General features: G+C 37.5%; 1 protein-coding gene across 1 annotated transcript in view; it reads left to right on the forward strand.

The window, feature by feature from the left end:
• cnot2.L (CCR4-NOT transcription complex subunit 2 L homeolog) overlaps positions 1-15,125 on the forward strand; it is a 41,643-nt gene extending 26,518 nt beyond the window's left edge. The window contains exons 5-15 of the mRNA XM_041586351.1: positions 173-355; positions 1,621-1,700; positions 4,092-4,217; positions 5,438-5,559; positions 7,133-7,253; positions 7,353-7,509; positions 9,353-9,414; positions 9,511-9,560; positions 10,449-10,549; positions 11,179-11,323; positions 13,906-15,125. Of these exons, the coding sequence (XP_041442285.1) occupies positions 173-355; positions 1,621-1,700; positions 4,092-4,217; positions 5,438-5,559; positions 7,133-7,253; positions 7,353-7,509; positions 9,353-9,414; positions 9,511-9,560; positions 10,449-10,549; positions 11,179-11,323; positions 13,906-13,992 (1,234 nt within the window). The 3' untranslated portion in view covers positions 13,993-15,125. The remainder of the gene's footprint in view (positions 1-172; positions 356-1,620; positions 1,701-4,091; positions 4,218-5,437; positions 5,560-7,132; positions 7,254-7,352; positions 7,510-9,352; positions 9,415-9,510; positions 9,561-10,448; positions 10,550-11,178; positions 11,324-13,905) is intronic.
• Positions 15,126-23,022: the final 7,897 nt, after the last annotated feature.

The following is a 23,022-nucleotide window of genomic DNA, read 5'->3' on the forward strand; positions in this document are numbered from 1 at the left end:
ATTTTCTCATAAATATGTTAGTTATTAAAAAAAAAAAGTCTGAACTCATGCTTGTTTTATCCACTGCAAATTGCATTTCAGCATGTTTTCTTATGGGTGCATATGTGTAACTCATAAACGTGTTTGAGAAATGACTCAATTTAGTTACTTACTTTTTCTTACTTTTCTCTAGGGGGATTTTGCCGATGAATCCCAGGAATATGATGAACCACTCCCAGGTTGGCCAGGGCATTGGAATTCCTAGCAGGACAAATAACATGAGCAGTTCAGGGTTAGGCAGTCCTAACAGAAGCTCACCCAGCATAATATGTATGCCAAAGCAGCCTCCATCCCGGCAGCCTTTTACTGTGAACAGGTGTGTGGCCTAAATAAATCAAATTTTGTGTCTATAAATGTTCTGCTCTGTTGTCAGTAACCGTTTTTATACTTAAACTATTGTGATGTCAGGAGAGAATCGCTCTTTCAAGCAATTCTTATAGGTACCAATGAGGGTGATTTTGGGTGTTTTGGGCCTGCATCTTTTGGCTTCCTTAAATTGTCATATTCTCTATGTCATTATCCTTAAGTGAAAATAACATGGCTTAGAGAAGGTAGAAATATATCAGAAATAGCATGGTGAAATTGTCTGTAACTGTTGAAAATTTAAAGGGAGCCTGTCACCTAAAAATGATTTCCTACCACTGGAGGTGATGGCTAATAGAGTCCCCAGTCTGGATGGGCCCTCTCACAGGGAGAAAGCTCTAGATTTGACCGCTGTATTTTGGCACACACATGCACAAAATGTCCAAAACATATTCACATGTTTGTCATAGATCCCTCCAAGTGCATCGTCCAGACACTCTATTTTGTTTTATTAAAAAGGCCTTTTCCCACATTTGGGGCTCTGTTAAGACACACCTCCAATTTGGAAAAAAAATTTAATTGATGGGTGCCCATTAAGTAAATCATATTTTTCCAATGCTAATTTGATATACTAAACCATATACATTTGCTTTGGGCAACAACAATTCGTTGGTATGGATGTTAATTCATCCTTTTTTTTTTTTTTTTTTTATCCCAGCCATAATGAAAAGTAGGCTCAGAAACGTAAATGCAAGCTTTTCGCTTAAACTAGACATCTTAAAGGTACACTGTGGTATAGTCCTACAGCAGCTTTGGACCAGACAGTGTGAAAAGGGTAGCATGTCATTTTACATGTACAAGCAACCATATGTGTTGGTCAAGTAAATCAACTTATAAGCAACTTCCATCCATGCAGTGAGTTACAGGTATGGGATTAATCATCTGTAACCTGTTATTCAAAAACACTGAAATATACAAAAACCATCTGCTTAATTCTTTTCTGACAATGTTGGCCAATAGGAACATATTAGGGCTAGTGTGTTGCCACATATGGGGCCAAGGCAAGCTTCTTTTGGGTGTTAAAGACCTTAAAATGTTGGCCACAAGTTTTAAATTTTTTAATGTTGAACTCAAAGTGAGTTTAGTGCATATTCAAAAGAATCAATATTTCAAAAGGAAAGGTTTTTGGGGAAGTATTTGTTTAGAAGATGGATACATAAAATATGTTATTGCCAGCAATCCTCAAACTGACCTCTCTGTGTCTCTTTGCTTCCACAGCATGTCTGGGTTTGGAATGAGCAGGAATCAGGCTTTTGGTTTGAACAATTCCTTATCGAATAACATATTCAATGGAACAGGTGAGGTTGCATTTAGTCTTTTTTTTTTTAAGGATTACATGACAACGTACGGTACTAATGTCTTAAGTTTGCCTACATCTAGTAACTCATAGCAACCAATCAGACATTTGCTTTTAAACAGTTGACCAGCAAATGCTACCTGTTGATAGGCTGTAATGGGTTACTAGACAAGTAGCAACCTTAAGGCTATTTGTTACATTACACCAGGTGTAGTCCAGGAAGAGAAAAGGTTAGTCCATATATGGAAACCTAGTTTTACAGTTATTGGACTTCTGTCACGGACTTCTTTTGCTAATTTAGCCATGTGGCACAAGGGGTGCTTTATTTGCCAAGGACTGGTTCATTGTCTACAAAGAAAATACACTATTCTCCCCTGCTAGCAGTCACTGCTTATTGTAAATGAATAAGCTTCCCTATGGTACTCTGCAATTACTGAGCAGTACAAAACGTTAAAGGAACAGTTAATTGTAAAATTATAAACAGATGGGATGTGCAAAATAAAAAATGTTTCTAATATAGTTGGTTAGCCAAAAATGTCATGTATAAAGGCTGGTTGGTGCTCACTGCAGTGATATCACTCATGTGAAACATGTTTATTAAACCATATTAAGACATACTCTTAAATCCATATGCCTCATCCTCTCCTGTGGTTAATACAGCACCCCCCCCCCAGCACATTACTAAACACCTTGGGGACCCCCTAACACGTATTTCCAAATGCTAACAAACCCCCACCAGGTTCCTGCAGGCAGAGCATGGCACACACAGACAGGGTATGACACACACATAGGGAGCACAGTGCAGGCAGAGTATGGCACACACAGGGAACATAGGGTAGGCAGAGTATGGCACACACATGGAGCATAGGGTAGGCAGAGTACGGCACACACAGGGAGCATAGGGCAGGCAGAGTATGGTTCACACAAGGAGCTAGTGGCATACCTATTTGTTAATGGGTCCCACAACAAATTAATTTTAGTGCCCCCCAAATATGCAGAGGTTGTCCTGTTTTACCAATACATATTAAAAGGGCTCATTAATTAGGGCTTCATGGGGCCCCTTATACCTCCTGGGCCCCCTGCAGCCACAGGGTCTGCTTCCTCTGTAGATACACCCTGCAAGGAGCATAGGGCAGGCAGAGTATGGCACATACAGGCAACATAGAACAGGCATAATATGGCACACAGGGAGCATAGGGCAGGCAGAGTATGACACACACCGGGAGCATACAGCAGGCAGAGTATGGCGCACACACGGAGCATACAGCAGGCAGAGTATGGCATACATGGGGAGCATAGGACAGGCAGAGAATGACACACAGGGAGCATAAGGCAGGCAGAGAATGGCACACACAGGGAGCATAGGGCAGGCATAGTATGGCACACACAGGGAGCATAGGGCAGGCAGGGTATGGCACACATGGGGAGCATAGGACAGGCAAAGAGTGGCACACACAGGGAGCATAGGACAGGCAGAGAATGGCACACAGGGAGCATAAGGCAGGCAGAGAATGGCACACACAGGGAGCATAGGGCAGGCATAGTATGACGCACATGGGGCGCATAGGGAAGGCAGAATACAGCAGGAGACAGGGAAACTTGGGACCTGGTGCCCCTTCAGCAGTTTGTCTGAAATGTGAACAGGGGAACAATGTGGGCACTTAGTCTGTGACTGAGGTGTAAACAGTACAGGACTGTGTGAACAATAGAGGTCTCACAGAACAATGCAGGATTTTACTGTCTGAATATGAGGTGTAAACTATACAGGGGCCAGTTAATTTCCATACTAATACCTTTTAAACTTACACAAGGTAATCAGTCACAGCAAGCAGGCTTTCATGTGGGGGGGCCACACAAGGGGGGGCGTGGACCGCATGTGGCCCATTGGCCGCCAGTTGGACAGCACTGAAATAAAGAATTTAGAAAAATATTGCTGCTTAACTTTCTGAGGGTCATTTAAATCTCGTTTAACATGAGTTTAGTGAATAGGGCTTGTGACAGATGTGAAAATGATATGATTTTGGTTAATCCTTTAAATAAACAGGGACACTGAAGTTACTCTATGTTTTGTCCTTGTGAGGTAGATCAGTGCACAGATCGTCCCCCACATAATGGACTTCTGTTTAACTGTAAGACAAAAAGGTCTCTTAATACTACCTCGCAAGTGCCAAACATGGAGAAACTTTAATTTCCATGTATAGCTCAAGAAATAACAAAAAGCAGTTTGTTCTAGAAATTCACGTGGCCAGTTTGGCAAAAAGTCCAAAAACCATTGTCATAATCAATCTCTCTTCACTTTGTAGTATAGTATCAATGTCTCCTTTTATATTGACTCATTTAATTTTTTTGTATAAAATATAGGATTTACTTTTTTTCTCCCCTATTGTTATAGATGGAAGTGAAAATGTCACCGGACTGGACCTCTCAGATTTTCCAGCATTAGCAGATAGAAATCGAAGGGAAGGTAGCGGCAACCCCACTCCATTAATAAATCCATTAGCCGGAAGGGCTCCTTATGGTGAGACATTGTCAACATGAGATGTGCTTGCAAATGACCAATAACAGCAAAAAGTGAAAATTCTATCTGCAGTTATACATTATATACAGCAACTGGATGTTTGAGTTTATTTCCCATGCTTGAATAATTATTTTCGGTGTGGAAATTAATTGTCTGAATCCTTTCTCACTGTATACAAGATTCGGATAGTATTAGAATATTTACATACAACACAGCACAGAAGCATGGCTGTGCATAATACTCCATAGGAAATGAATGTGTTTGAAGGCTTAAAGCTTTATACTACGTTCTAACAAATTGACTCTGGTATCGGCTTTGATAAACGTGTCAGTAAGTTAAAACATTTGTTGCTGTTTGATGACCTATCTTTTAAACCCAAACAGCTCATTTGCTACCTGGTATAGAAGGTAGAACCTCCAGCCCATCATGGCAGCTTCCACTGCACTGCTTGTGTATGTAAAGGAAGTTAGGGTACAGTAATTTTACAGGACATATTTAAATGTGTGTAAAGTATTGGTTGTTGATTACACACAAAATAGCTTTTTTTTTTTTTAACCAAATTTTTCACGGAACACGGTATATCGAAGGGTGGTTCTTTTATTTGTTTATAAATGCCAATTAAATCCTACCTTTTATCAGTGTGGACATATTAAATGCTTTTTTTCAGATTTCAGGCGGTGTTCCTTTCTCTTTGCATGGCTTAGCAGAGTTGCTGTTGCTATTATGTCTTTACTCATGTGTGCTAAGGGGCTTGTTACAAACTAAATTGTTTGTGGGTTGATACTGATAAGGGCTGGCATTTTAGAATTAAAATTAGGCCTACAGTGATATTTACCGGCTGTCACTTTCAAGTAGGGATGCACCGAATCCACTATTTGGGATTCGGCCGAATCCTTAATGAAAGATTCGGCCGAATACCGAACAGAATCCGAATCATAATTTGCATATGCAAATTAAGGGCAGGAAAGGAAAAAGTGAAAAAAAATCTTCATTTGTTACGAAAAGTCACGTGATTTCCCTACCTGCCCCTAATTTACATATGCAATTTAGGATTCGGTTCGGCCAGGCACAAGGATTCGGCCAAATCCTGCTGAAAAAGGCCGAATCCCGAACCGAATCCTGGATTCGGTGCATCCCTACTTTCAAGCAATTCCCAATGATTACAGTAGGAAGTGATGAAATGGTCAATAAAAATGAAGCCTATTACTTATCAATTGCAGTTGGAATGGTTACAAAACCAGCAAGTGAGCAGTCCCAAGACTTCTCAATACACAACGAGGATTTCCCTGCGTTACCAGGTTCCAGCTATAAAGATCCAACAAGCAATGATGATAGCAAATCTGTAAGTAAATATATTAGCTGCAAGATGATATCAACACTTTCACAATCCACGTTTTCTTTTGTAACAAAGCAATGTTTAGAAACATCTAAAGACTTAAAAACAGGAAAATTATTACCTCTATGGATCTATTTTCCAATATTGATTCAACCCTCAATAGGTTTCTCATTCGTAATTAACCGTTCTCTACATTTGTGGTATATATCTGGAAACCCATTATCCACAAACTTTGAATTATGGTAAATTCATTTCTCTTAGAGCCAGTTGTAAGCAAATAATTTCATAATTTTTTTTCCTGTAAAGATAAAACCGTATTTTATACTTCATCCTAGTGGAATTTTGCCCTGTTTAGTGCAAGTTATGCCAAAACCATACATATTTCTGGGTAGGTGGTTTTTTAGCATTTTTTCTTTCCTCCTCTCAGCTACTAATTGCTGTGGGAGACAAAATTCTCAATATTTTCCCATTTGCAATAGCTTTAATGTACTGTACTTGGACCCTTACCCCCAAATCTGCATAGATCTGTATTAAAGAAGTAAAGTAGGCATATTGTTTGGCCAGGAATGTGGCATTCAGCGATTAAGAAACATTAGACTAGTGGCACACTAGTAGAATAATTGGCAAGCACTCCATTCCGCCACTCGAACATCCTGACACGTTTTGTATCAGATGATAGGTAGTCATAGGCATCTGATACAAAACGCGTCCGGATGTTCCTGTTTTTAAACTGCTGAAATAAAGTTGAATTTTATCAAGTGGCATAAAGGAGTGCTTGCCAATTATTCTTCATTTGTACTTCAACTCAAGTTATGGGTTTGGGGCGATGCACCCGAGCCACTCGTCCTAAGCAGTGAGTGCAATTTCCATTTCATGATACATGCAGTGTTAAAGGTCCAGCGAACCCTGGAGCGTGGGACCTGGGGTTTATACACCAGGGTGAGAAAATTCCTTGGGTGAGTGGTTTATACTTTTGAAGAAGCAATCACTATTGAATTTAACAAATATATGATTTTGGATCATTTTGTGAAGCGATTTGGGTTTACGAGTATACAATTTGAATTGAGCTAAATATATTTTTGTGATATAGTGCCACAAATCATTGTGTCGGCTCTGGTGTGAAGACACTCTGCTGTTTTCAGCAGTGTGTTTGTACCAGAGCCAACACAGTAGTTCCTTATGTGAAGAAAAGAGTAGGCTATTGCCAGTATAGGGCCTGATTTCAGCCCCATGTTGCACTAGGTTTAAGCATATGAGCTGTTTTTGACAAGCTTTTCATAGCCCATTTGATTAGAAAACATAAAGATGCTGGAGCACTATGCTGTCAGTTTTTGCAAAAGTATCCGACTATGGGGCTATGGATCCACAGGAGTCACTTAGACAGTCAGACTGATCTTCTAACAACATAACCCTGTATGCCAGTGGGAAGTTGCTGCATTTTAGCTGCGCATACAATTAGCTCACAGTGCTCTGTGTGCTGTAGTCCTAAACTTAAGCTAAAAAATTACTTATTTTCAGATGCTTTATAGTGCTTATTGTATTATGAAGGAAACCAACCCAATATGTTTGTGTTGTATAGAATTTAAATACACCAGGAAAGTCTGCCTCAAGTACAGATGGGCCCAAATTCCCTGGAGACAAAAGTTCCACAACACAAAACAACAACCAGCAGAAAAAAGGCATTCAGGTTTTGCCAGATGGTAAGTATACTTTGCAGCTGACCCACTTTGTGAACTGTGTGTAAACTGTAATGTACAATCACTTTGGAGCACTCATTTGACTTTCATGTTTTTGTCCAGGGCGAGTTACCAACATTCCTCAAGGCATGGTAACAGATCAGTTTGGCATGATTGGCTTGTTAACATTCATCAGGGCGGCAGAAACAGATCCAGGAATGGTACATCTTGCATTAGGAAATGACTTGACAACACTAGGCCTCAATCTGAATTCTCCTGAGTAAGTGACACCAATGAGTATAGGTTTCTGTTGCTGTTAATAAAAAAGTTTTCATGCTGAGTGTTTTCTGCTTGTCTGGAGAACAGCACAGCATTCAGTCACATAATGTATCTTCTTGCTGTTTAAAGACTGCATTCCCTATCTTCTGTTATGATTGGGATTCTAAATACCCGCATAGCATGGCAGTAGTAAACTTGCAAGACAAGAAAATCATCCTCTAGCTATTAAAGACTAGTTCCTCATTTATTAACATCCATACCATGGAATCCTTCAGAGGCAAGTAATAGAACTAACTAGCAAGGTGAGCAAGCAGTTTCAAGCACCTTTTCAATTTGTTTACCTGCTATCACCCAATGTTCCATTTCTAAATCCTATTCCTTTTAATGCTTAGTCTGCACAGTCTAAATGTACTAACCATATAGTATCTCACTGATTGGCACACTTACCTAAGAGCTCTTGCTGTTCAACTAGTTACAATTTTGTATTTGTTTTGCCTCTCGAAAGGCAGTTTTTCTGTTTGCTTGGTTTCTTCACAGTGAAGCATGCTGCTTTAGCTGCAGAACAAGCAAGCAAACCTTTCACGCTATTTTTAAATCCCTGCTTAAGCCAAATGTCAGTGTTGCAGCTCTCATTATTATACTTCTCCCTGCGTTAGTATCACTCAGTCAAACTGCTGTCAAACTATGTAAAAGCATAACAGGCACAGAGGGCAAACAACTAAAAACTGCAACAACAAAAAAGTAAGAGGACATAATCATAAGAGCCTTTGTGAGCTGTGATCTGGGTGGAAGTGCTATCACCATAGCAAAATGACCACAGGAAAACTGAGATACATACAATATGTAGTAGTGTTACTGGGCATGGAAGTTCCGCACTGCCAGATATTGGGCTTTAATTTGTTCCGTACCTGAATTTAAGAGGCATGTTATCTTTCTAACCACCTTGGAATTGTTATAAACAGTATACATCGTGTTTTAGTTTGCATAAGCCGATTTTAATTCCATTCTGTGACCAAAGAGATTTTTTTAGAGCCATGTTTCCCAGCTTTTCTCATGTAATGGGATGATTGACCGATATAACTAAAATGTTGATAAAATTACGATGTCATGAATGGTCTGTGCAGGCGTAAGAAGCAGGCTGTGGGCGTTAAATATCTCCTGTATGGCCAAATTCTGCCTGCTGATTGGGTTGCTACTTTTTCTGTAATACATACCAGTATTCCTATCTCTTCTTTTTCTTCCATATTTATAAGGTTTGCATCTAATATGATTTTCACTGGCCCTGTATGTAAAAAATAATGGGCAGGTGGCACTCCCATCTACAAGCAGATTTAGAGCATTTGTTCCCAGCAAGGGCAGTTTATTCTATAGGCCATTTGGGTTGTGATTTGAAGAGCATGCCTCACATGCTTATACCCAATGGGGTCAGCTTTATCAGGAGCCATTTAACCTGCCTGTATGTTTTGTGTTCTTCTCAGTACGGGATTGGGGTGGAAACTGAATGGGCACTAATCATACAGCACTTTGACAGTCTCTCCTTTCTTCCCATGAAGGGGACTGCAAATCTCAGCACAGGGATTGCAGAATAAAAAATAATTTGACAAAATTTAAATGCTTTACTAAATAAAGTGTACTTTTTGTTTTTTGGGATGATATAGGCTGTGTCATAAAGGGAAAACTCCCTATGACTTTTCATAAAGAATTCTGCTAACTATATTTCTAGGGTACATGTTACAGCTACAAATACATTTACCTGTCTGTACAACATTTGTATATGGGGTTCATAGTATAAACCTGCTTTTTAACAAATGCTTCAAGTTTATTTGTTTTAATTTTGCACCCAGAAATCTATATCCAAAATTTGCATCCCCGTGGGCATCTTCACCCTGCCGACCTCAAGACATTGGTATGATTTAAGAAAAAAATTAATCGCTTGCATGTATAATAAGAATTCTACATGATGTCTATATTTCTAAAAAACATTTTATTTCCTTTGGTTCAGATTTTCACGTCCCATCGGAGTATTTAACAAATATTCATATTAGGGATAAGGTCAGTATTTTGTGATATTCTATGCATATTCTACTTTGGTTAAAAAAATGGCTATAATAATAAATCTACTTAATTTCTATCATATGTAGATGAAAATGTTACATTTATTCACATGCAAAATTGAAAGATCATATCCTTTTTAAGGTATTCAGAAAAAAGTTGAAAAGTACTCCACTCACTGTTTTTTAGTACAGGAACCCTGTTATCCAGAAAGCTCCAAATTATTGGAAGGCCATCTTCCATAGATGCCATTTTAAGCAAATAATTAAAATTTTTAAAAATGTATTGATTTTCTGTAATAATGAACCGTACATTGTACTTGAACTTAAAGGGATGTCACATGACCAGGGGCAGCTGGGAAATTGACAAAATGTCTAGCCCCATGTCAGATTTCAAAATTGAATATAAAAAAAAATCTGTTTTCTCTTTTGAGAAATGGATTTCAGTGCAGAATTCTGCTGGAGTAGCACTATTAACTGATGCGTTTGGAAAAAAACATGTTTTCCGATGACAGGCTCACTTTAACTAAGCTATAAATCACCTTTTTGTTGACAAAACATTCCTGTAGGGTTTATTTAATGTTTAAATTACTTTTTAGTAGACTTAAGGCACGGCTATCCAAATTACAGACAGACCCCTTATCCGGAAAACCCCAGGTCCCGAGCTTTCTGGATAACAGGTCCCATACCTGTACATACAGAGACAGTATGGAGATTATCTATGTATACAAAGCTATCATTTCAAGGGCAAAGCTTCTTTATTCATTTAATAATATTCAAAAGATTTATTATTATTATTATTATTATAAGGTTCAGCATTAATATCGGGTTCGATAGCATGCCACTGAAATGGCTTAAATAACTGTTTATTTAACTTTTCTTTATATAGTTGGCTGCAATAAAACTTGGCCGATATGGAGAAGACCTACTTTTCTATCTTTATTACATGAATGGAGGAGATGTTTTACAGCTTTTAGCCGCAGTGGAGCTGTAAGTAGTCTGCTTTTAATTTTTATTTTACAATTATAAATGAATATTGTCGTGCTACTTAAGTGTGAGATTAATAATTTTCAGTGCATGGGCGCAGTAATTGGCCAAAAATATTCACAGCTGTGTTTTTGGCAATTATATCAGATTTGGTAATCTGAGATGTTTGCCAAAAAATACCCATTATCTGTTACAGGATCCCACTTCAATAGCCAGGATATTCTTGCTGATGTTTTTCCCCCCAGAAAAAGCCTTATGTTGCATTAGCCAACAATATTATGAAAGTGTTAATTGTAATTATTGGCACTATTGGGGAAGTATACCGTAACAACAGTTAATCATTTGTGTTGTAAATGTATTCTGCCTGCATTTAAAAAAAAGTATAATTTTATTTAAATTTGAAACTGAGTGATTTCTGTTCACACTAAGCTTTAATTACATTTTTTAGGACAGTTGGTTTTAAAGTGATAATAGCTTTTGAAAACTGACATTTTCTAGGTACTTTAGATGGTAAACAGTTTCATATTTCTGCTGCTCTTACTATTGGCTAGATCATCTTTTAGACCCACTCTTGTATTACCAAATGTATGCTGATTTTGGATATATATATAACATTTTTTTTTAAATATTAGTTTCAACAGAGACTGGAGATATCACAAAGAAGAGCGAGTATGGATTACCAGGGCACCCGGAATGGAACCAACCATGAAGACCAACACATATGAGAGGGGAACATATTACTTCTTTGACTGTCTTAACTGGAGGAAAGTAGCTAAGGTATAGATCTGTGATCTTGTGTTAAGCTTTTGCAAATGTCAAGCCCTGGTGACAAATTATAACCATGCCCATTGGGTCACCCAAATATGTTTTTACACATTTCAAGCACTTCCTTGAATGTAACCATTATGCAAATGGTTTAAATTAACATTAAGGTACATATTTTTAAGTTTCTGTCCATCCAGGTTTGGGCAATCCATTACAGAAACTACAAGTGAGGCTCTGAATTCCATTACATTTTCTGCAAACAGTTGCTTTGGCTTGATGCCATTTTCTTTCTTTAAAGGGGTGTTTCATCTTCAAGTTGAAGCAACTTTTCAATTTGTCTTCATTATTTATCGTTTTTTATATTATTTTCCTTCTTCTGCCTCTTACAAATGGGGGTCATGACCCTATTTAAAAACAAATAGGTTACAAATTTATAGTTGTTGCTACTTTGTATTATTTATCTTTTTATTTTGACTCCTATCCATATTCCAGTCTCTTATTCATATCAATGGTTACTAGGCAAATTTGGACCTCAACAACCAAAAAGCTGAAATTACAAACTGGAGAGCTGCTGAATACAATTTGAATAGCTTAAAAACCAAAAAATAATAAAAAAGGAAACCAATTGCAAATTGTCTCAGCAAATCACTCTCTACTTCATACTAAAAGTTAAGTAGGTGAACAACCCCTTTAAATTTACACCTGCAGAAAATATCTAATGTTTAAACTAAAATTGATTAGGTAGAAAATATTGGTGACTAATACTTTTTAAAAAGATATAGCTTCTTTTTCTAAAAGCATTAGAAATACATTTCATTTTGATTTCATTCTTGCTTTACAGGCTGGCGAGGTAAGAAAACATACTTGAATCCTATTTTTTGTTATTTTTACATTCCCATGATGGTGTATATGCAGCTTCAGGGCATAATAAATCTCGAAAAGTTCTTTATTTTAATAAAATCCCAAAGTTTTGGGGGTTTTTTAACCCAAAAATTATAGTTTTGAATGAAAACTACCCTAGAAAAACTCAAATTTTTCATGAAAACAAAGTGAGACCTTTGATAAATAACTCCCTTAATTACCTATTAATGTAAATGTGCTAATAAAATACTTAAAGTTATCACATGGAAGTTCCCTCTTTTACTGCAACCCCTTGGAGCATTATCTCTTTTCTATAAATATATTCCAATATTTTACATTGGAGACAAACATCTGTGGGGATGTTGCCCATAACAACCAATCAGATCTTTGCTTTTATTTAAATCTAATCGCTGGTTGGTTGTTATGGGCAACACAACCAGTAATGTTTGTCCCAATGTTAATAAATATGCCCCTTAAAGTATATAATTTTACTACACAATTCCCTCCTGCACAAACATCTTATAATAAATGTCCCTTCCTGCAGAGCTACTTGTTTAAAAATAAATGTAAAAAATAACTATTTGTACAAGTGATCAGAAAGCTCCCTTGTCCAATGCCTTTGGTAGATAAATCAAATATGCGTAATAAGGCCAAATGGTTTAATGCAGTGCATAATAATTTAAAGGTAATCTCTGAGCTTCAAATTTACCATAGCACAAATATAATAAGTCTCCAGGCAGCTTCCTAAAATCATTTCCACAATTGGATTAAGAAAATTTCATGCAGACACAGTTAAACATCAAAAACAACTGAAAAGGAATTTAATTTGGATTCCTCTTAATGACCAGATAAATGTCACAGGCTGATTAGTGACCCAGTGAAATTGCAGGAATAGCCTTGAATATCATTTCTTGTCCAGATTCTTAGGAATATAAAGTAGCACTGCTGGGTCTGTATTAGAAATTCTGGCTTGAGAGAGAGGAGTTACATCAATGATCATTTTTAATTTGACAGAACAAACGTTTGCGTGTATTGTCCTCATACTGCATCATTTAAAAATGTATTGAAGGGCAGAATGGAATTTATAATCTGAGAAAAGATTTATTATGATGTTTTCTAGTTAGGGATTCTCGCAATCCATTGGTTTCTCAACGATTTTGCCTTATCACAGCGATTTTGTACAGCCATCCAAATCTGTTTTGGGTCTTTCTTTGACTGGGTCTTGACACAACAAGGCAAAACCTTTCAGAATCTGATTGTAAGCTTTTTTTTTGTGCAGGACCTTCTTTATGAGTTATGAGTTTTTTTTTTCTTTGTAATATATGTGTCCATTGGTCGCACCCCTTTATCATACAGTGCTGCAAAATGAAAGCTGGAATTTTATCAGTATGTTTTATTAATAATAGCTTATTACAAATTGTATTTTTAGTAGTGAACTTGAAAAATATCTAAAAGAATATCTTGCATGGCCTTAAAATAATAGTGATCAATGGCATGCAGACATAGAATAAATATATCAGAATCTAGTTAGCCATACCATCACCAACACAGCCATGGCTACTTTTTACAGATCTAGTACTGTAAGATTAATGACAGCAAACCTTTTTTCCGGTAAGTAACACTTAATTGTGCTATATATATACATATAAATATATGTGTTGTATTTAAGTGGATTTTCAGCTTCTGTGTAAACATGAAATATTAAGTCAAGATTTGATTTTGGTTTATGACAGGAGTTCCATTTGGAATATGACAAGCTAGAAGAAAGGCCCCAACTGCCATCCACCTTCAATTACAATCCTGCTCAGCAAGCCTTCTAAAGACTTCCCAGTTCATGGGGTATGGCTGTCTCAGCACAATACTCAATAACTGCAGAACTGATGTGGCTCAGGCATCCTGGTTTTAATTCCTTGAGGATCTGGCAATTGTCTCATGCAAAGGGATCATCACTTGAGGTCCTGCCTTACTAATTATGTGCTGCCCAACAACTGTAATTGTAATTTGTTTCTTTAGTTTGAGCAGGGTCTGGATTTTTTTTTCTCTTGTTTGCTTTCCTTTAATGCCAGCAGACAGACCTTGGTCTGGACATAAACACACACACAAATACAGTACACCGACAAAGTTTACCACCCAATTTCCAAATTGTACAAAGGAAGAGAGGAAAAAAAAAACGACACGTTTAGACAGCAAAGTTTGCATTGTTCATTGGTAATAAAAAGAAACACATGTTTGTGCATTTTTATGTGAAGATCCTTCTCGTATTTCATTTGGAAAGATGGGCAAGGTCAACTTCCTTCATTTTACTCCCCATTCTCTTTTGAAAGGCAATTTTAGCCACGTGAAGCCCCTTCCCGTCCAGAGGGTTCTGAATTGCTTTGCAGTGCAAGGCTTTACAGGCCCCTCTGGTAGGGAAAGTGCTGACACAACATATTTGACTGTTTAGGAGAAAGATATTGCTGCAACCTTTGGACAATTTCCAGAGTTGTGTATTACTGAGCTTCATCTTTCCAGAATGAGCAAAACACTGTCCAGTCTTTGTTACGATTTTGTAATAAATGTGTACATTTTTTTTAAATTTTTGGACATCACATGAATAAAGGTATGTATGTACGAATGTGTATATATTATATATATGACACCTATTTTGGAAATGTTTGCCCTGCTGTACCTCATTTTTAGGAGGTGTGCATGGATGCAATATATGAAAATGGGACATTTTGGAACTGCTGGTCGGGGGACTCCTTTGTCGCCCTGTGCACTAAAGGGCCAGATTTTCAGCAGTCAAGGACATCCATACCCAAGTGAACGTGATGGGACTTAAGGAAGTGAACTGAGACAATTCACTCTGGCTGTTTGAACAGCAGCGTTTCATAGGACAAAAAAGATCAATCTTGTATTTTCTGACCACATAAAGGCTTCTTCTCTTTGTAATAAAGTAGAAAAGCTCTCCTCACTGTTGACGTGTTGACTTTGATTTGAGATTGTGAAATCATTTTGCCATAATATCAGATTCATTTAACTTACCTGATAAGCTCATTTGGATGTGCGGGAATCATCGTATATAAGTCATGGATTTCAAAGTACACTCTCCAGTAACTGCTAAGTTACAATCTCTGGCCACACATGTGGGGGATACTGACGACGGTCGCTCAGCAAAAAGTGAAAGATCTTAATCTAGTCAATATACAAAAGAATGAAATCTTCCGAGGCCATCAGTCTTGAATCGAAATTATTGCTTATACTAAATGCCTCACTATTGCTTGCACATAGTAAAAAATTAGCTAAGGAGATAAAACAGAAATTGTCACGTAAATCGATTAAAGCAACTAGACTCTTCTAGACCTCAGAGTCTTCCAATGACTCTCTTCAAACTATATGTCGTTTTGCTACACTCTTAGATATATCTTAGAATCATTCATATTATGTTCTTGTTTGGAAAAACATTTTCAAAACACACAGGAATGTATATATGGTCTTTAAAGATATTCAAAATAATGTGTTTAGGGTTGCCACCTTTTCTGGAAAAAAAATACCGGCCTATATATTTATCTTTTTTCACTATGAATAACATTGAGATCAACCATCATTTTAACCGACCAGATGGTGGTCATGCTTTGCTTTGGGTGTTCATTAAAGGGGCAGTGTACCCTCTTGTTTAAGATGAGTTCAATGAATGGAGCTGAAATGAATGGGCTGAAATACTATTTGCCTATTGTTTTAATCTGTTTTTTTTTTTATTTTATTTTTTTAATTTTATGATCTTAACATAGCAAATAGGGGAACCTACGCTACTCAATGCATATTGAACTCTACTAAAACAAAACAGTCACAACAAAAGTGGCAGGGTTGTATTGAAAGTCTTAATATTCACTTCACAAGGAAAAAACATGGAGTATCTTTAATTTCCCTTTCTGCATTATTTATATTATTAGATTTGTCATAATTAAAACAAGCGGCAAAAATTATGTTTGACACATGCATCTATTCTTCAAATGCATGTTAAACAGTGGGGTATAGTCAGGGTTGGACTGGAGCCTTGGGGACCCACCGGGGCCGCAAAACAAGGGCCCTCCTGGCAGTCCCTGGGGGCCCCTTCCCAACCTTAAAACTCTATGCGGACATGCGAAAGATGCGGTGCATATCTTTATGGGGCCACCAGGGGAGCAGGTCTGGGCCGGCAGGGCCCACGAGGGCTGGAGCCCACCAGGTTTTTTTCCCTGTGTCTGGCCCAGTCTGATCCTGGATATAGTGTCCCGTTTAATGTCCTAATTTTAGCTGGCCACTCTCCTGATTGTGTGGGGTCATGCCCCTTCTGCTTGCTTCTTATAACAGAGGGAGGGAGACAGCCATTAAAGCCATATAGTATTACAATTACAGTAGGAAAAATGAAAAAGGAGATGACCATTCTCCCCAAAACGCCCTGTGTGAACTAACCCTAAACGTCTCATTTTGTCAAGAAAGAAGACTAGGTCTCTGAGCAGAATAGTTGAGAAAAAAATGTCTGCTTTAAGTTGCTACAATAGAAAATGAAGAACTAGAAACCATAGAATAATCACTGGACACAAGAATGGGCAAGAGAGAACTTGTTAGCAGTATGAGGCACTTAGTAGGATTATTGCCTTGGCATGGTAGATAATTCAGGCAATTTCACAAGCATATAGTTCATGTGACAAGGATGCACCACCAAAAGTAAAGTGAGTTCCTCATGGATGTTCCACAACCGAGCGCCCCTGGACATGACTTGCCAAGTGGTCATCTGGAGTTTGCTACATGCCTTCTCCAGATTCTATAAAGTGGATGAATTCTAGTCTGCAGATGCAGCCTTTGGTGGAAAGTACAACAATCCGCAGTTGCGCTGAATTCATTTCTGCAGTTATTATTACTGTTGTTAGAATTAATTCCCCCTTATTTTTTGAAGATCGCCCTAGTTGCTCTGCATTGGCAAGTAGGGCCATACAGAGAAAGGTTTTCTTACTAGAGAATCCTTTTCTTGCCTGTAATGTCAGTGCAGCATCCCGCCCATATAGCAGCGGTGCCGGGTTATTGATAAGTTCAGGTTTTGTTCTTTATATCTGCTGGCAAGCTTTGAAAGTAAATTGAGGATTAAAGTGGCGACATAGGAAACGGAGGAAAAGTATGGCACCGAAGGTAAATCTAAACATCTATGGCCAGCTTTACATGGACTTTATTACTTCAACCAATACAACCCCACAGGAGTGTAGTGCTAATCTTTTAGTACTACTGATTATACACTGTACACATTACAATAAGGAGTAAAAGCAAATAATCCTACCCATTAGTAAACTCATGTATCATGAATCCTTTAATTTATAGCCCTACTTAGAGTTTGTACTGCTAAATATTATATAGGCTACTATCTGCATGCATATTTAGTGCCTTTATTAATATAAACCAAATGCTTACCTTTATTATTCCTTTGTTGCTGGGAACTTTTTATCTGAAATTACACCAAAAAACAAATACAATATAATTTAAAGTCTGAATTGCTGTTGTATATTTGAGGACTGCAACTGCACTTCAAAACATCAGGTAATATTATTATGTATAAATGGCATATGGATTTCCCTGACCTGTGTACAAACCTAGGTATATATCTCCATTCTTGTCTTCAACATCTGGATAAGCAGTAGGGAATACCAGTGATTACCGTATTCATTTTTTTAAAATTTGCATGAAATTGTGAAAGCTTCATACCATTTGTAAACACTTTTGTTGGTTCCTTTCAACTTTCAGGTCTTTAATTCCAGTGCCATTAGCTTTTACTGCACATCTTTAACCTACTCTAAAGGTGGCACCAATGTCGCATATTTTCGTACAATATTCGGTGCGTGTATGGTGGGAGACGAGCAATATTGGTAGATGGCTTTGAAAACTGTCAGCTCGTCGATCAGCCTAGGCAGCTGTGCCCTAGGGTCCAACGATCGGATCAGAATTGAGGCTATACAGGTGGTAGGATCGTGAGACTGCATCAACGAAGAGATCTCATTTGGTGAGGTCACCAAATGCGCAGATCTGGGCCTGAAACGACCAGCTACATACAGGGCCAACTAAAGCTGATCCAATCGTTGTCTCTAGGGCCATCAACTGGATCATAACATGGGGCCTACAGAGAAACATTGGTTGAGGATTGCAATTAAATTTTCTTATAGCAACAGAGAAGGACATCACCACAACAAGCAATATGGCAGCTGCCCTAATTATAATTGCAAATATACAAGAGCATAATGTTCTCTGCAAACTGTAAAATGAGTCCTCATGCTTCACCGTCTGTTTACTGCATAAACCCTAAGTATTAATACGATTTGAGTGGTACTATAAAAGCTGTCTGAATGTCTCTATACAAGATCAGCATGTGTTTTGAAACAGATATTAAATCCCTTTATACTTGGTCTACTTAGTATGGCACTGATGCTAGGGGAAGTATAAGTTATTGATGTTATTGGTTCAGTAAGACTGGAAACTCCATAAGGAAAGGAAGATATTTGAGGATGCTGACAATGAAAATAGATCATAGCTGCATTCATACAGTAGCATGTAATATTTCCATAGATGTGATATATATGGTAATATTCATAACACAAATTACATATTCTGATAATGTTGGAATAGGTTATAAAACAAAGTTTTAAAACATTTCTGGTGAACATGGATATATTCTGAATTGGTAAAAACCGTCTGCATGGAAAGCTGTTTCAAATCTTTTTAGTCTTACAGACATAATTGAAATATAATTTATGTTATCTGGGCTGGTTTAGATATCTTCAAATAAGTCACTTATCTTCCCACAGGGAAAACTCCCAGGCACAAACCCAGTTTATGGATTTTGTAGAGCAGTTTATACACAGACAGGGCCGATTCCATTTGTTATTTACTACCAAATGTAATAAATCTGCTCACTCTTCTTGTGAGTCCTAGACGCATCTGAAACACCTTTTTGCATTTTTTACTTGGGGTCTTGCCCCCATATGTAATAAAAGGCAGTATGTTTGCCCAGGAGCAGTAACCCATAGCAACCAATAAAATGTTTCCTTTTAAACAGGTGACAAGTAAATGCTATCTTCTGATTGGTTGTTATTGGTTACTGCACCTGAGCAAATTTTTATGTGCCTTTTATTACATAACCCTCACTTTTCTTGCATAATGAAGATTTTACTGCAACAGATGGTACTAGAAGAATAAGTAAGAGGAAGAATAAAACAGGGTCTAACTGACCCTCAGTGATGATGATGTAAAATGGGGGAAGTTAGATATGAAGCCTTAAAGGAGAACTTAAACTATAGAGGTAGCAAGAAATGTTGTACATTATGTTTTGGGCTTCTGTACCAGCCCAAGGCAAGATCTGTGTCTCCAAAGATGCCCCAGTAGCTCTCTATCTTCTTTTCTGCAGATTCACTGCACATGCTCTGTGCTGCTGTCACTTACTGAGCATAGGGACCCACTCACAATATACAGTACACATAGAATAGGAATGTCATAATATAAGGCTGATATTAATTAATACACATAATTACTACATGGCAGCACAGAAACCAGTGCAACTAGCATCGGAATTTATAATAAGCCCTGTAGCATCAGCTTATATTACAGACAAACCTCTTTTTCTGCTTGATAATGTGTGACGACCCCTAAGCTTAGCTTCTCAACAGCTGCTCAGAGCCCACTGAGTATGTGAGTGTCGCAGACACTTTCCAATATGGTGACCCCTGTGACAAGTTTGAAGTTCTGGATCATTGCTGCTATTGGCAAGCTGAAACTTTAGGCTGGTGCAATAAGTTCAGTTTATAATATATGGCATATTTAGCCATATTCATTTTTAGAGTTTAGTTCTCCTTTAACACAGCTACAAATACAACTGCAGCCTGGTTATCAAAATGAAATGTGACAGCTAAGAACAGAAACCCACAATCTAAGATGAAGTGCAATACAAGCCTTAGGTTTCATTTCCTTATTCATACCTGCACTTTCTACATCTTGTCCAACACTGCCAAGTTATGTATGCCATAAATCTAGTTTTTTTCTAAAAAATAGTTGGTGTCCTTTTCACAGTAAATGCAAATAAAAATAAATGCATAAAGACATATAATTTGCATTGCACTGCAGTACTGTGAGATTAACTGAAATGCTGGATGCCATAATATTCATTATTGTGTGCTATGTTGTCTCTATGAGCACTAGTAAGAGCAAGAGTTCATAGATGAATTATGTGAGCTTGCCTACGAACTGCAACTTCACATGGCTGGAATTATGGAGATGAAAAGCTCTTAAGAGCAAAAATCCCCTGGAATTTGCAAAGGATGAGAAAGTGTCATGCTGCTAAAATACAAACATTGATTAGGAATGGATTAGATTAGGGAGAGCTAAATTACCAGTTGGGTTGATATGTAGGAAAAAAGATTATATTTATTTGACCTTGGAATGTACAACATCTAAATTGTATTCAAATAGGTAAAAAAGGGCTTTTTCCAGAATGAAGCATTAAACTCCTGGAATAAGCAGTTTTTAATAACGAGAGATAATGTGCTCTGTATAAATCAAACCCTTTTTCTCATTGTTGCCCTTTGTCTCCAGTGTACAGATAAGGAGGATTTCATTATACAGGGTGTTTATTAGTAAATCAGATCAGATAAAAAAAACTTTTCCTCCCTCAACAACTGCTCTAAAGAACCAAAGACATGAGATCAAGTGTAAATTGGATGCAATCCACTCTGTTCTGCACTGATTGGCAACATTTGTAACAGCAACTACAGGTTTCTTAATCAATTGTATAGGCAGAAGGCATATCCAACACAAGCCCTATTTCAGAATTTCATGTTGAATATAGGTATGTATTGTGTGTGTCTTTACCCTTAAAAAATGCTTTTACTGATGTAGGGTGGCAGAAAGGTCTTGGAAATTGGCCTTTTGTCTGTGTGGCTCCAAATAGATAGAAATGTGAAAATAATTCAAGCAAACAATTTCAGTGGAAACATAAGCACAATTTATGATGTTCTTGTGGCAAGCATATTAGGACTTGTATCATATACTGTGTCATTCATTAGAAAATGCTTTCAAAACAAATGTATCCGCACTCGCCCACTTGTGACTTCTGCTGTCGTTGTTATAGTGTGCTTTAAAGTGGGGTTTCGCCTTGAAATGAACTTTTAGTATGATATAGAGAGTGATATTCTTAGACAATTTGCAATTGGTTTTCATTTTTTATTATTTGTGGTTTATGAGTTATTTAGCTTTTTATTCAACAGCTCTCCAGTTTATTTCACCAATCTTGACTGGAATATGAATAGGAGAGGGCCTGGATAGATAAATGAGTGATAAAACATTGCAATGACAATAAATTGTGTGACTCCCATTTGAAAGTTGAAAAGAGTCAGAAGAAGGCAAATAATTCAAAAACTAAAAAAAAAGAAGAAGAATGAAGACCAGATGAAAAGTTGCTTAGAATTGGCTATTCTATAACATACTTAAAATTAACATAAAATTCAACCACCCTTTAGGACCCTTACACATGGGCGTTTTGAGCTGCGCTCCCCTGCGTTCAAGTTTCATGTGTTCAGCCTCAGGGGAGAGCAAGAGTAAACGCACACCATTACTGTCAAGGGGGCTGTACTCACACATATGCATGTAAGCGCCGAACGCAGGTAAAATGCTACATGCTGCGCTCCCCTGCCACTGAACGCATAAAACCGGAACACGGGATTGCAGCTCAAAACGCTCGTGTGTAAGGGCCCTTAAGCCACATGCAATAGAATAGTGTGAAACCCTTTAAAGGGATACTGTCATGGGGAAATAAATTTTTTCCAAAATGAATCAGTTAATAGTGCTGCTCCAGCAGAATTCTGCACTGAATCCATTTCTCAAAAGAGCAGATTCTTTAATATTCAATTTTGAAATCTGACATGGGGCTAGACATATTGTCAATTTCCCAGCTGCCCCAAGTCATGTGACTTGTGCTCTGATAAACTTCAATCACTCTTTACTGCTGTACTGCAAGTTAGAGTGATATCACCCCCTCCCTTTTTCCCCCCAGCAGCCAAACAAAAGAACAATGGGAAGGTAACCAGATAGCAGTTCCCTAACACAAGATAACAGCTGCCTGGTAGATCTAAGAACAACACTCAATAGTAAAAACCCATGTCCCACTGAGACACATTCAGTTACATTGAGAAGGAAAAACAGCAGCCTGCCAGAAAGCATTTCTCTCCTAAAGTGCAGGCACAAGTCACATGACTTGGGGCAGCTGGGAAATTGACAAAATGTCTAGCCCCATGTCAGATTTTAAAATTGAATATAAAAAACCTGTTTGCTCTTTTGAGAAATGGATTTCAGTGCAGAATTCTGCTGGAGTAGCACTATTAACTGATTCATTTTGAAAAAATGTTTTTTTCCCATGACAGTATCCCTTTAAAATCATTTAATCATTAATCATGTGCATCCATTTAAAAATATTTGAGTTCATTCAGAAAATGTTTAATCTGTATTAGAAAAATGTGAGTTCTCTTAGGGACTATCACCATAAAAAATGATCAGAAATGGCATCCAACCAATGGAGAAAAAACTTCCAACCATTTACCTACAATAAATACAATAATGTGCAATAAAGCAAGCATGTAATACATTAACACAGGATTTATTAGAAAATGGCTTCTGCTCTAAAAAATAAAATAAAATGTAATATACAATTTGTTTCTAGGTTTATATAGAAATCACATTTTATTTGATTTGCTTGATTTCTCTGTGATTTACCATTGTCTAGATCTTCTCTGCATGTTGTTATCCTCTTTCCTTTGTTCCTGCAAAATTAAGACATGGTTATTATTGTGTTTAACAGTTCA

Source organism: Xenopus laevis, chromosome 3L (genome assembly GCF_017654675.1).
Source record: "Xenopus laevis strain J_2021 chromosome 3L, Xenopus_laevis_v10.1, whole genome shotgun sequence".
Taxonomy (NCBI): domain Eukaryota; kingdom Metazoa; phylum Chordata; class Amphibia; order Anura; family Pipidae; genus Xenopus; species Xenopus laevis.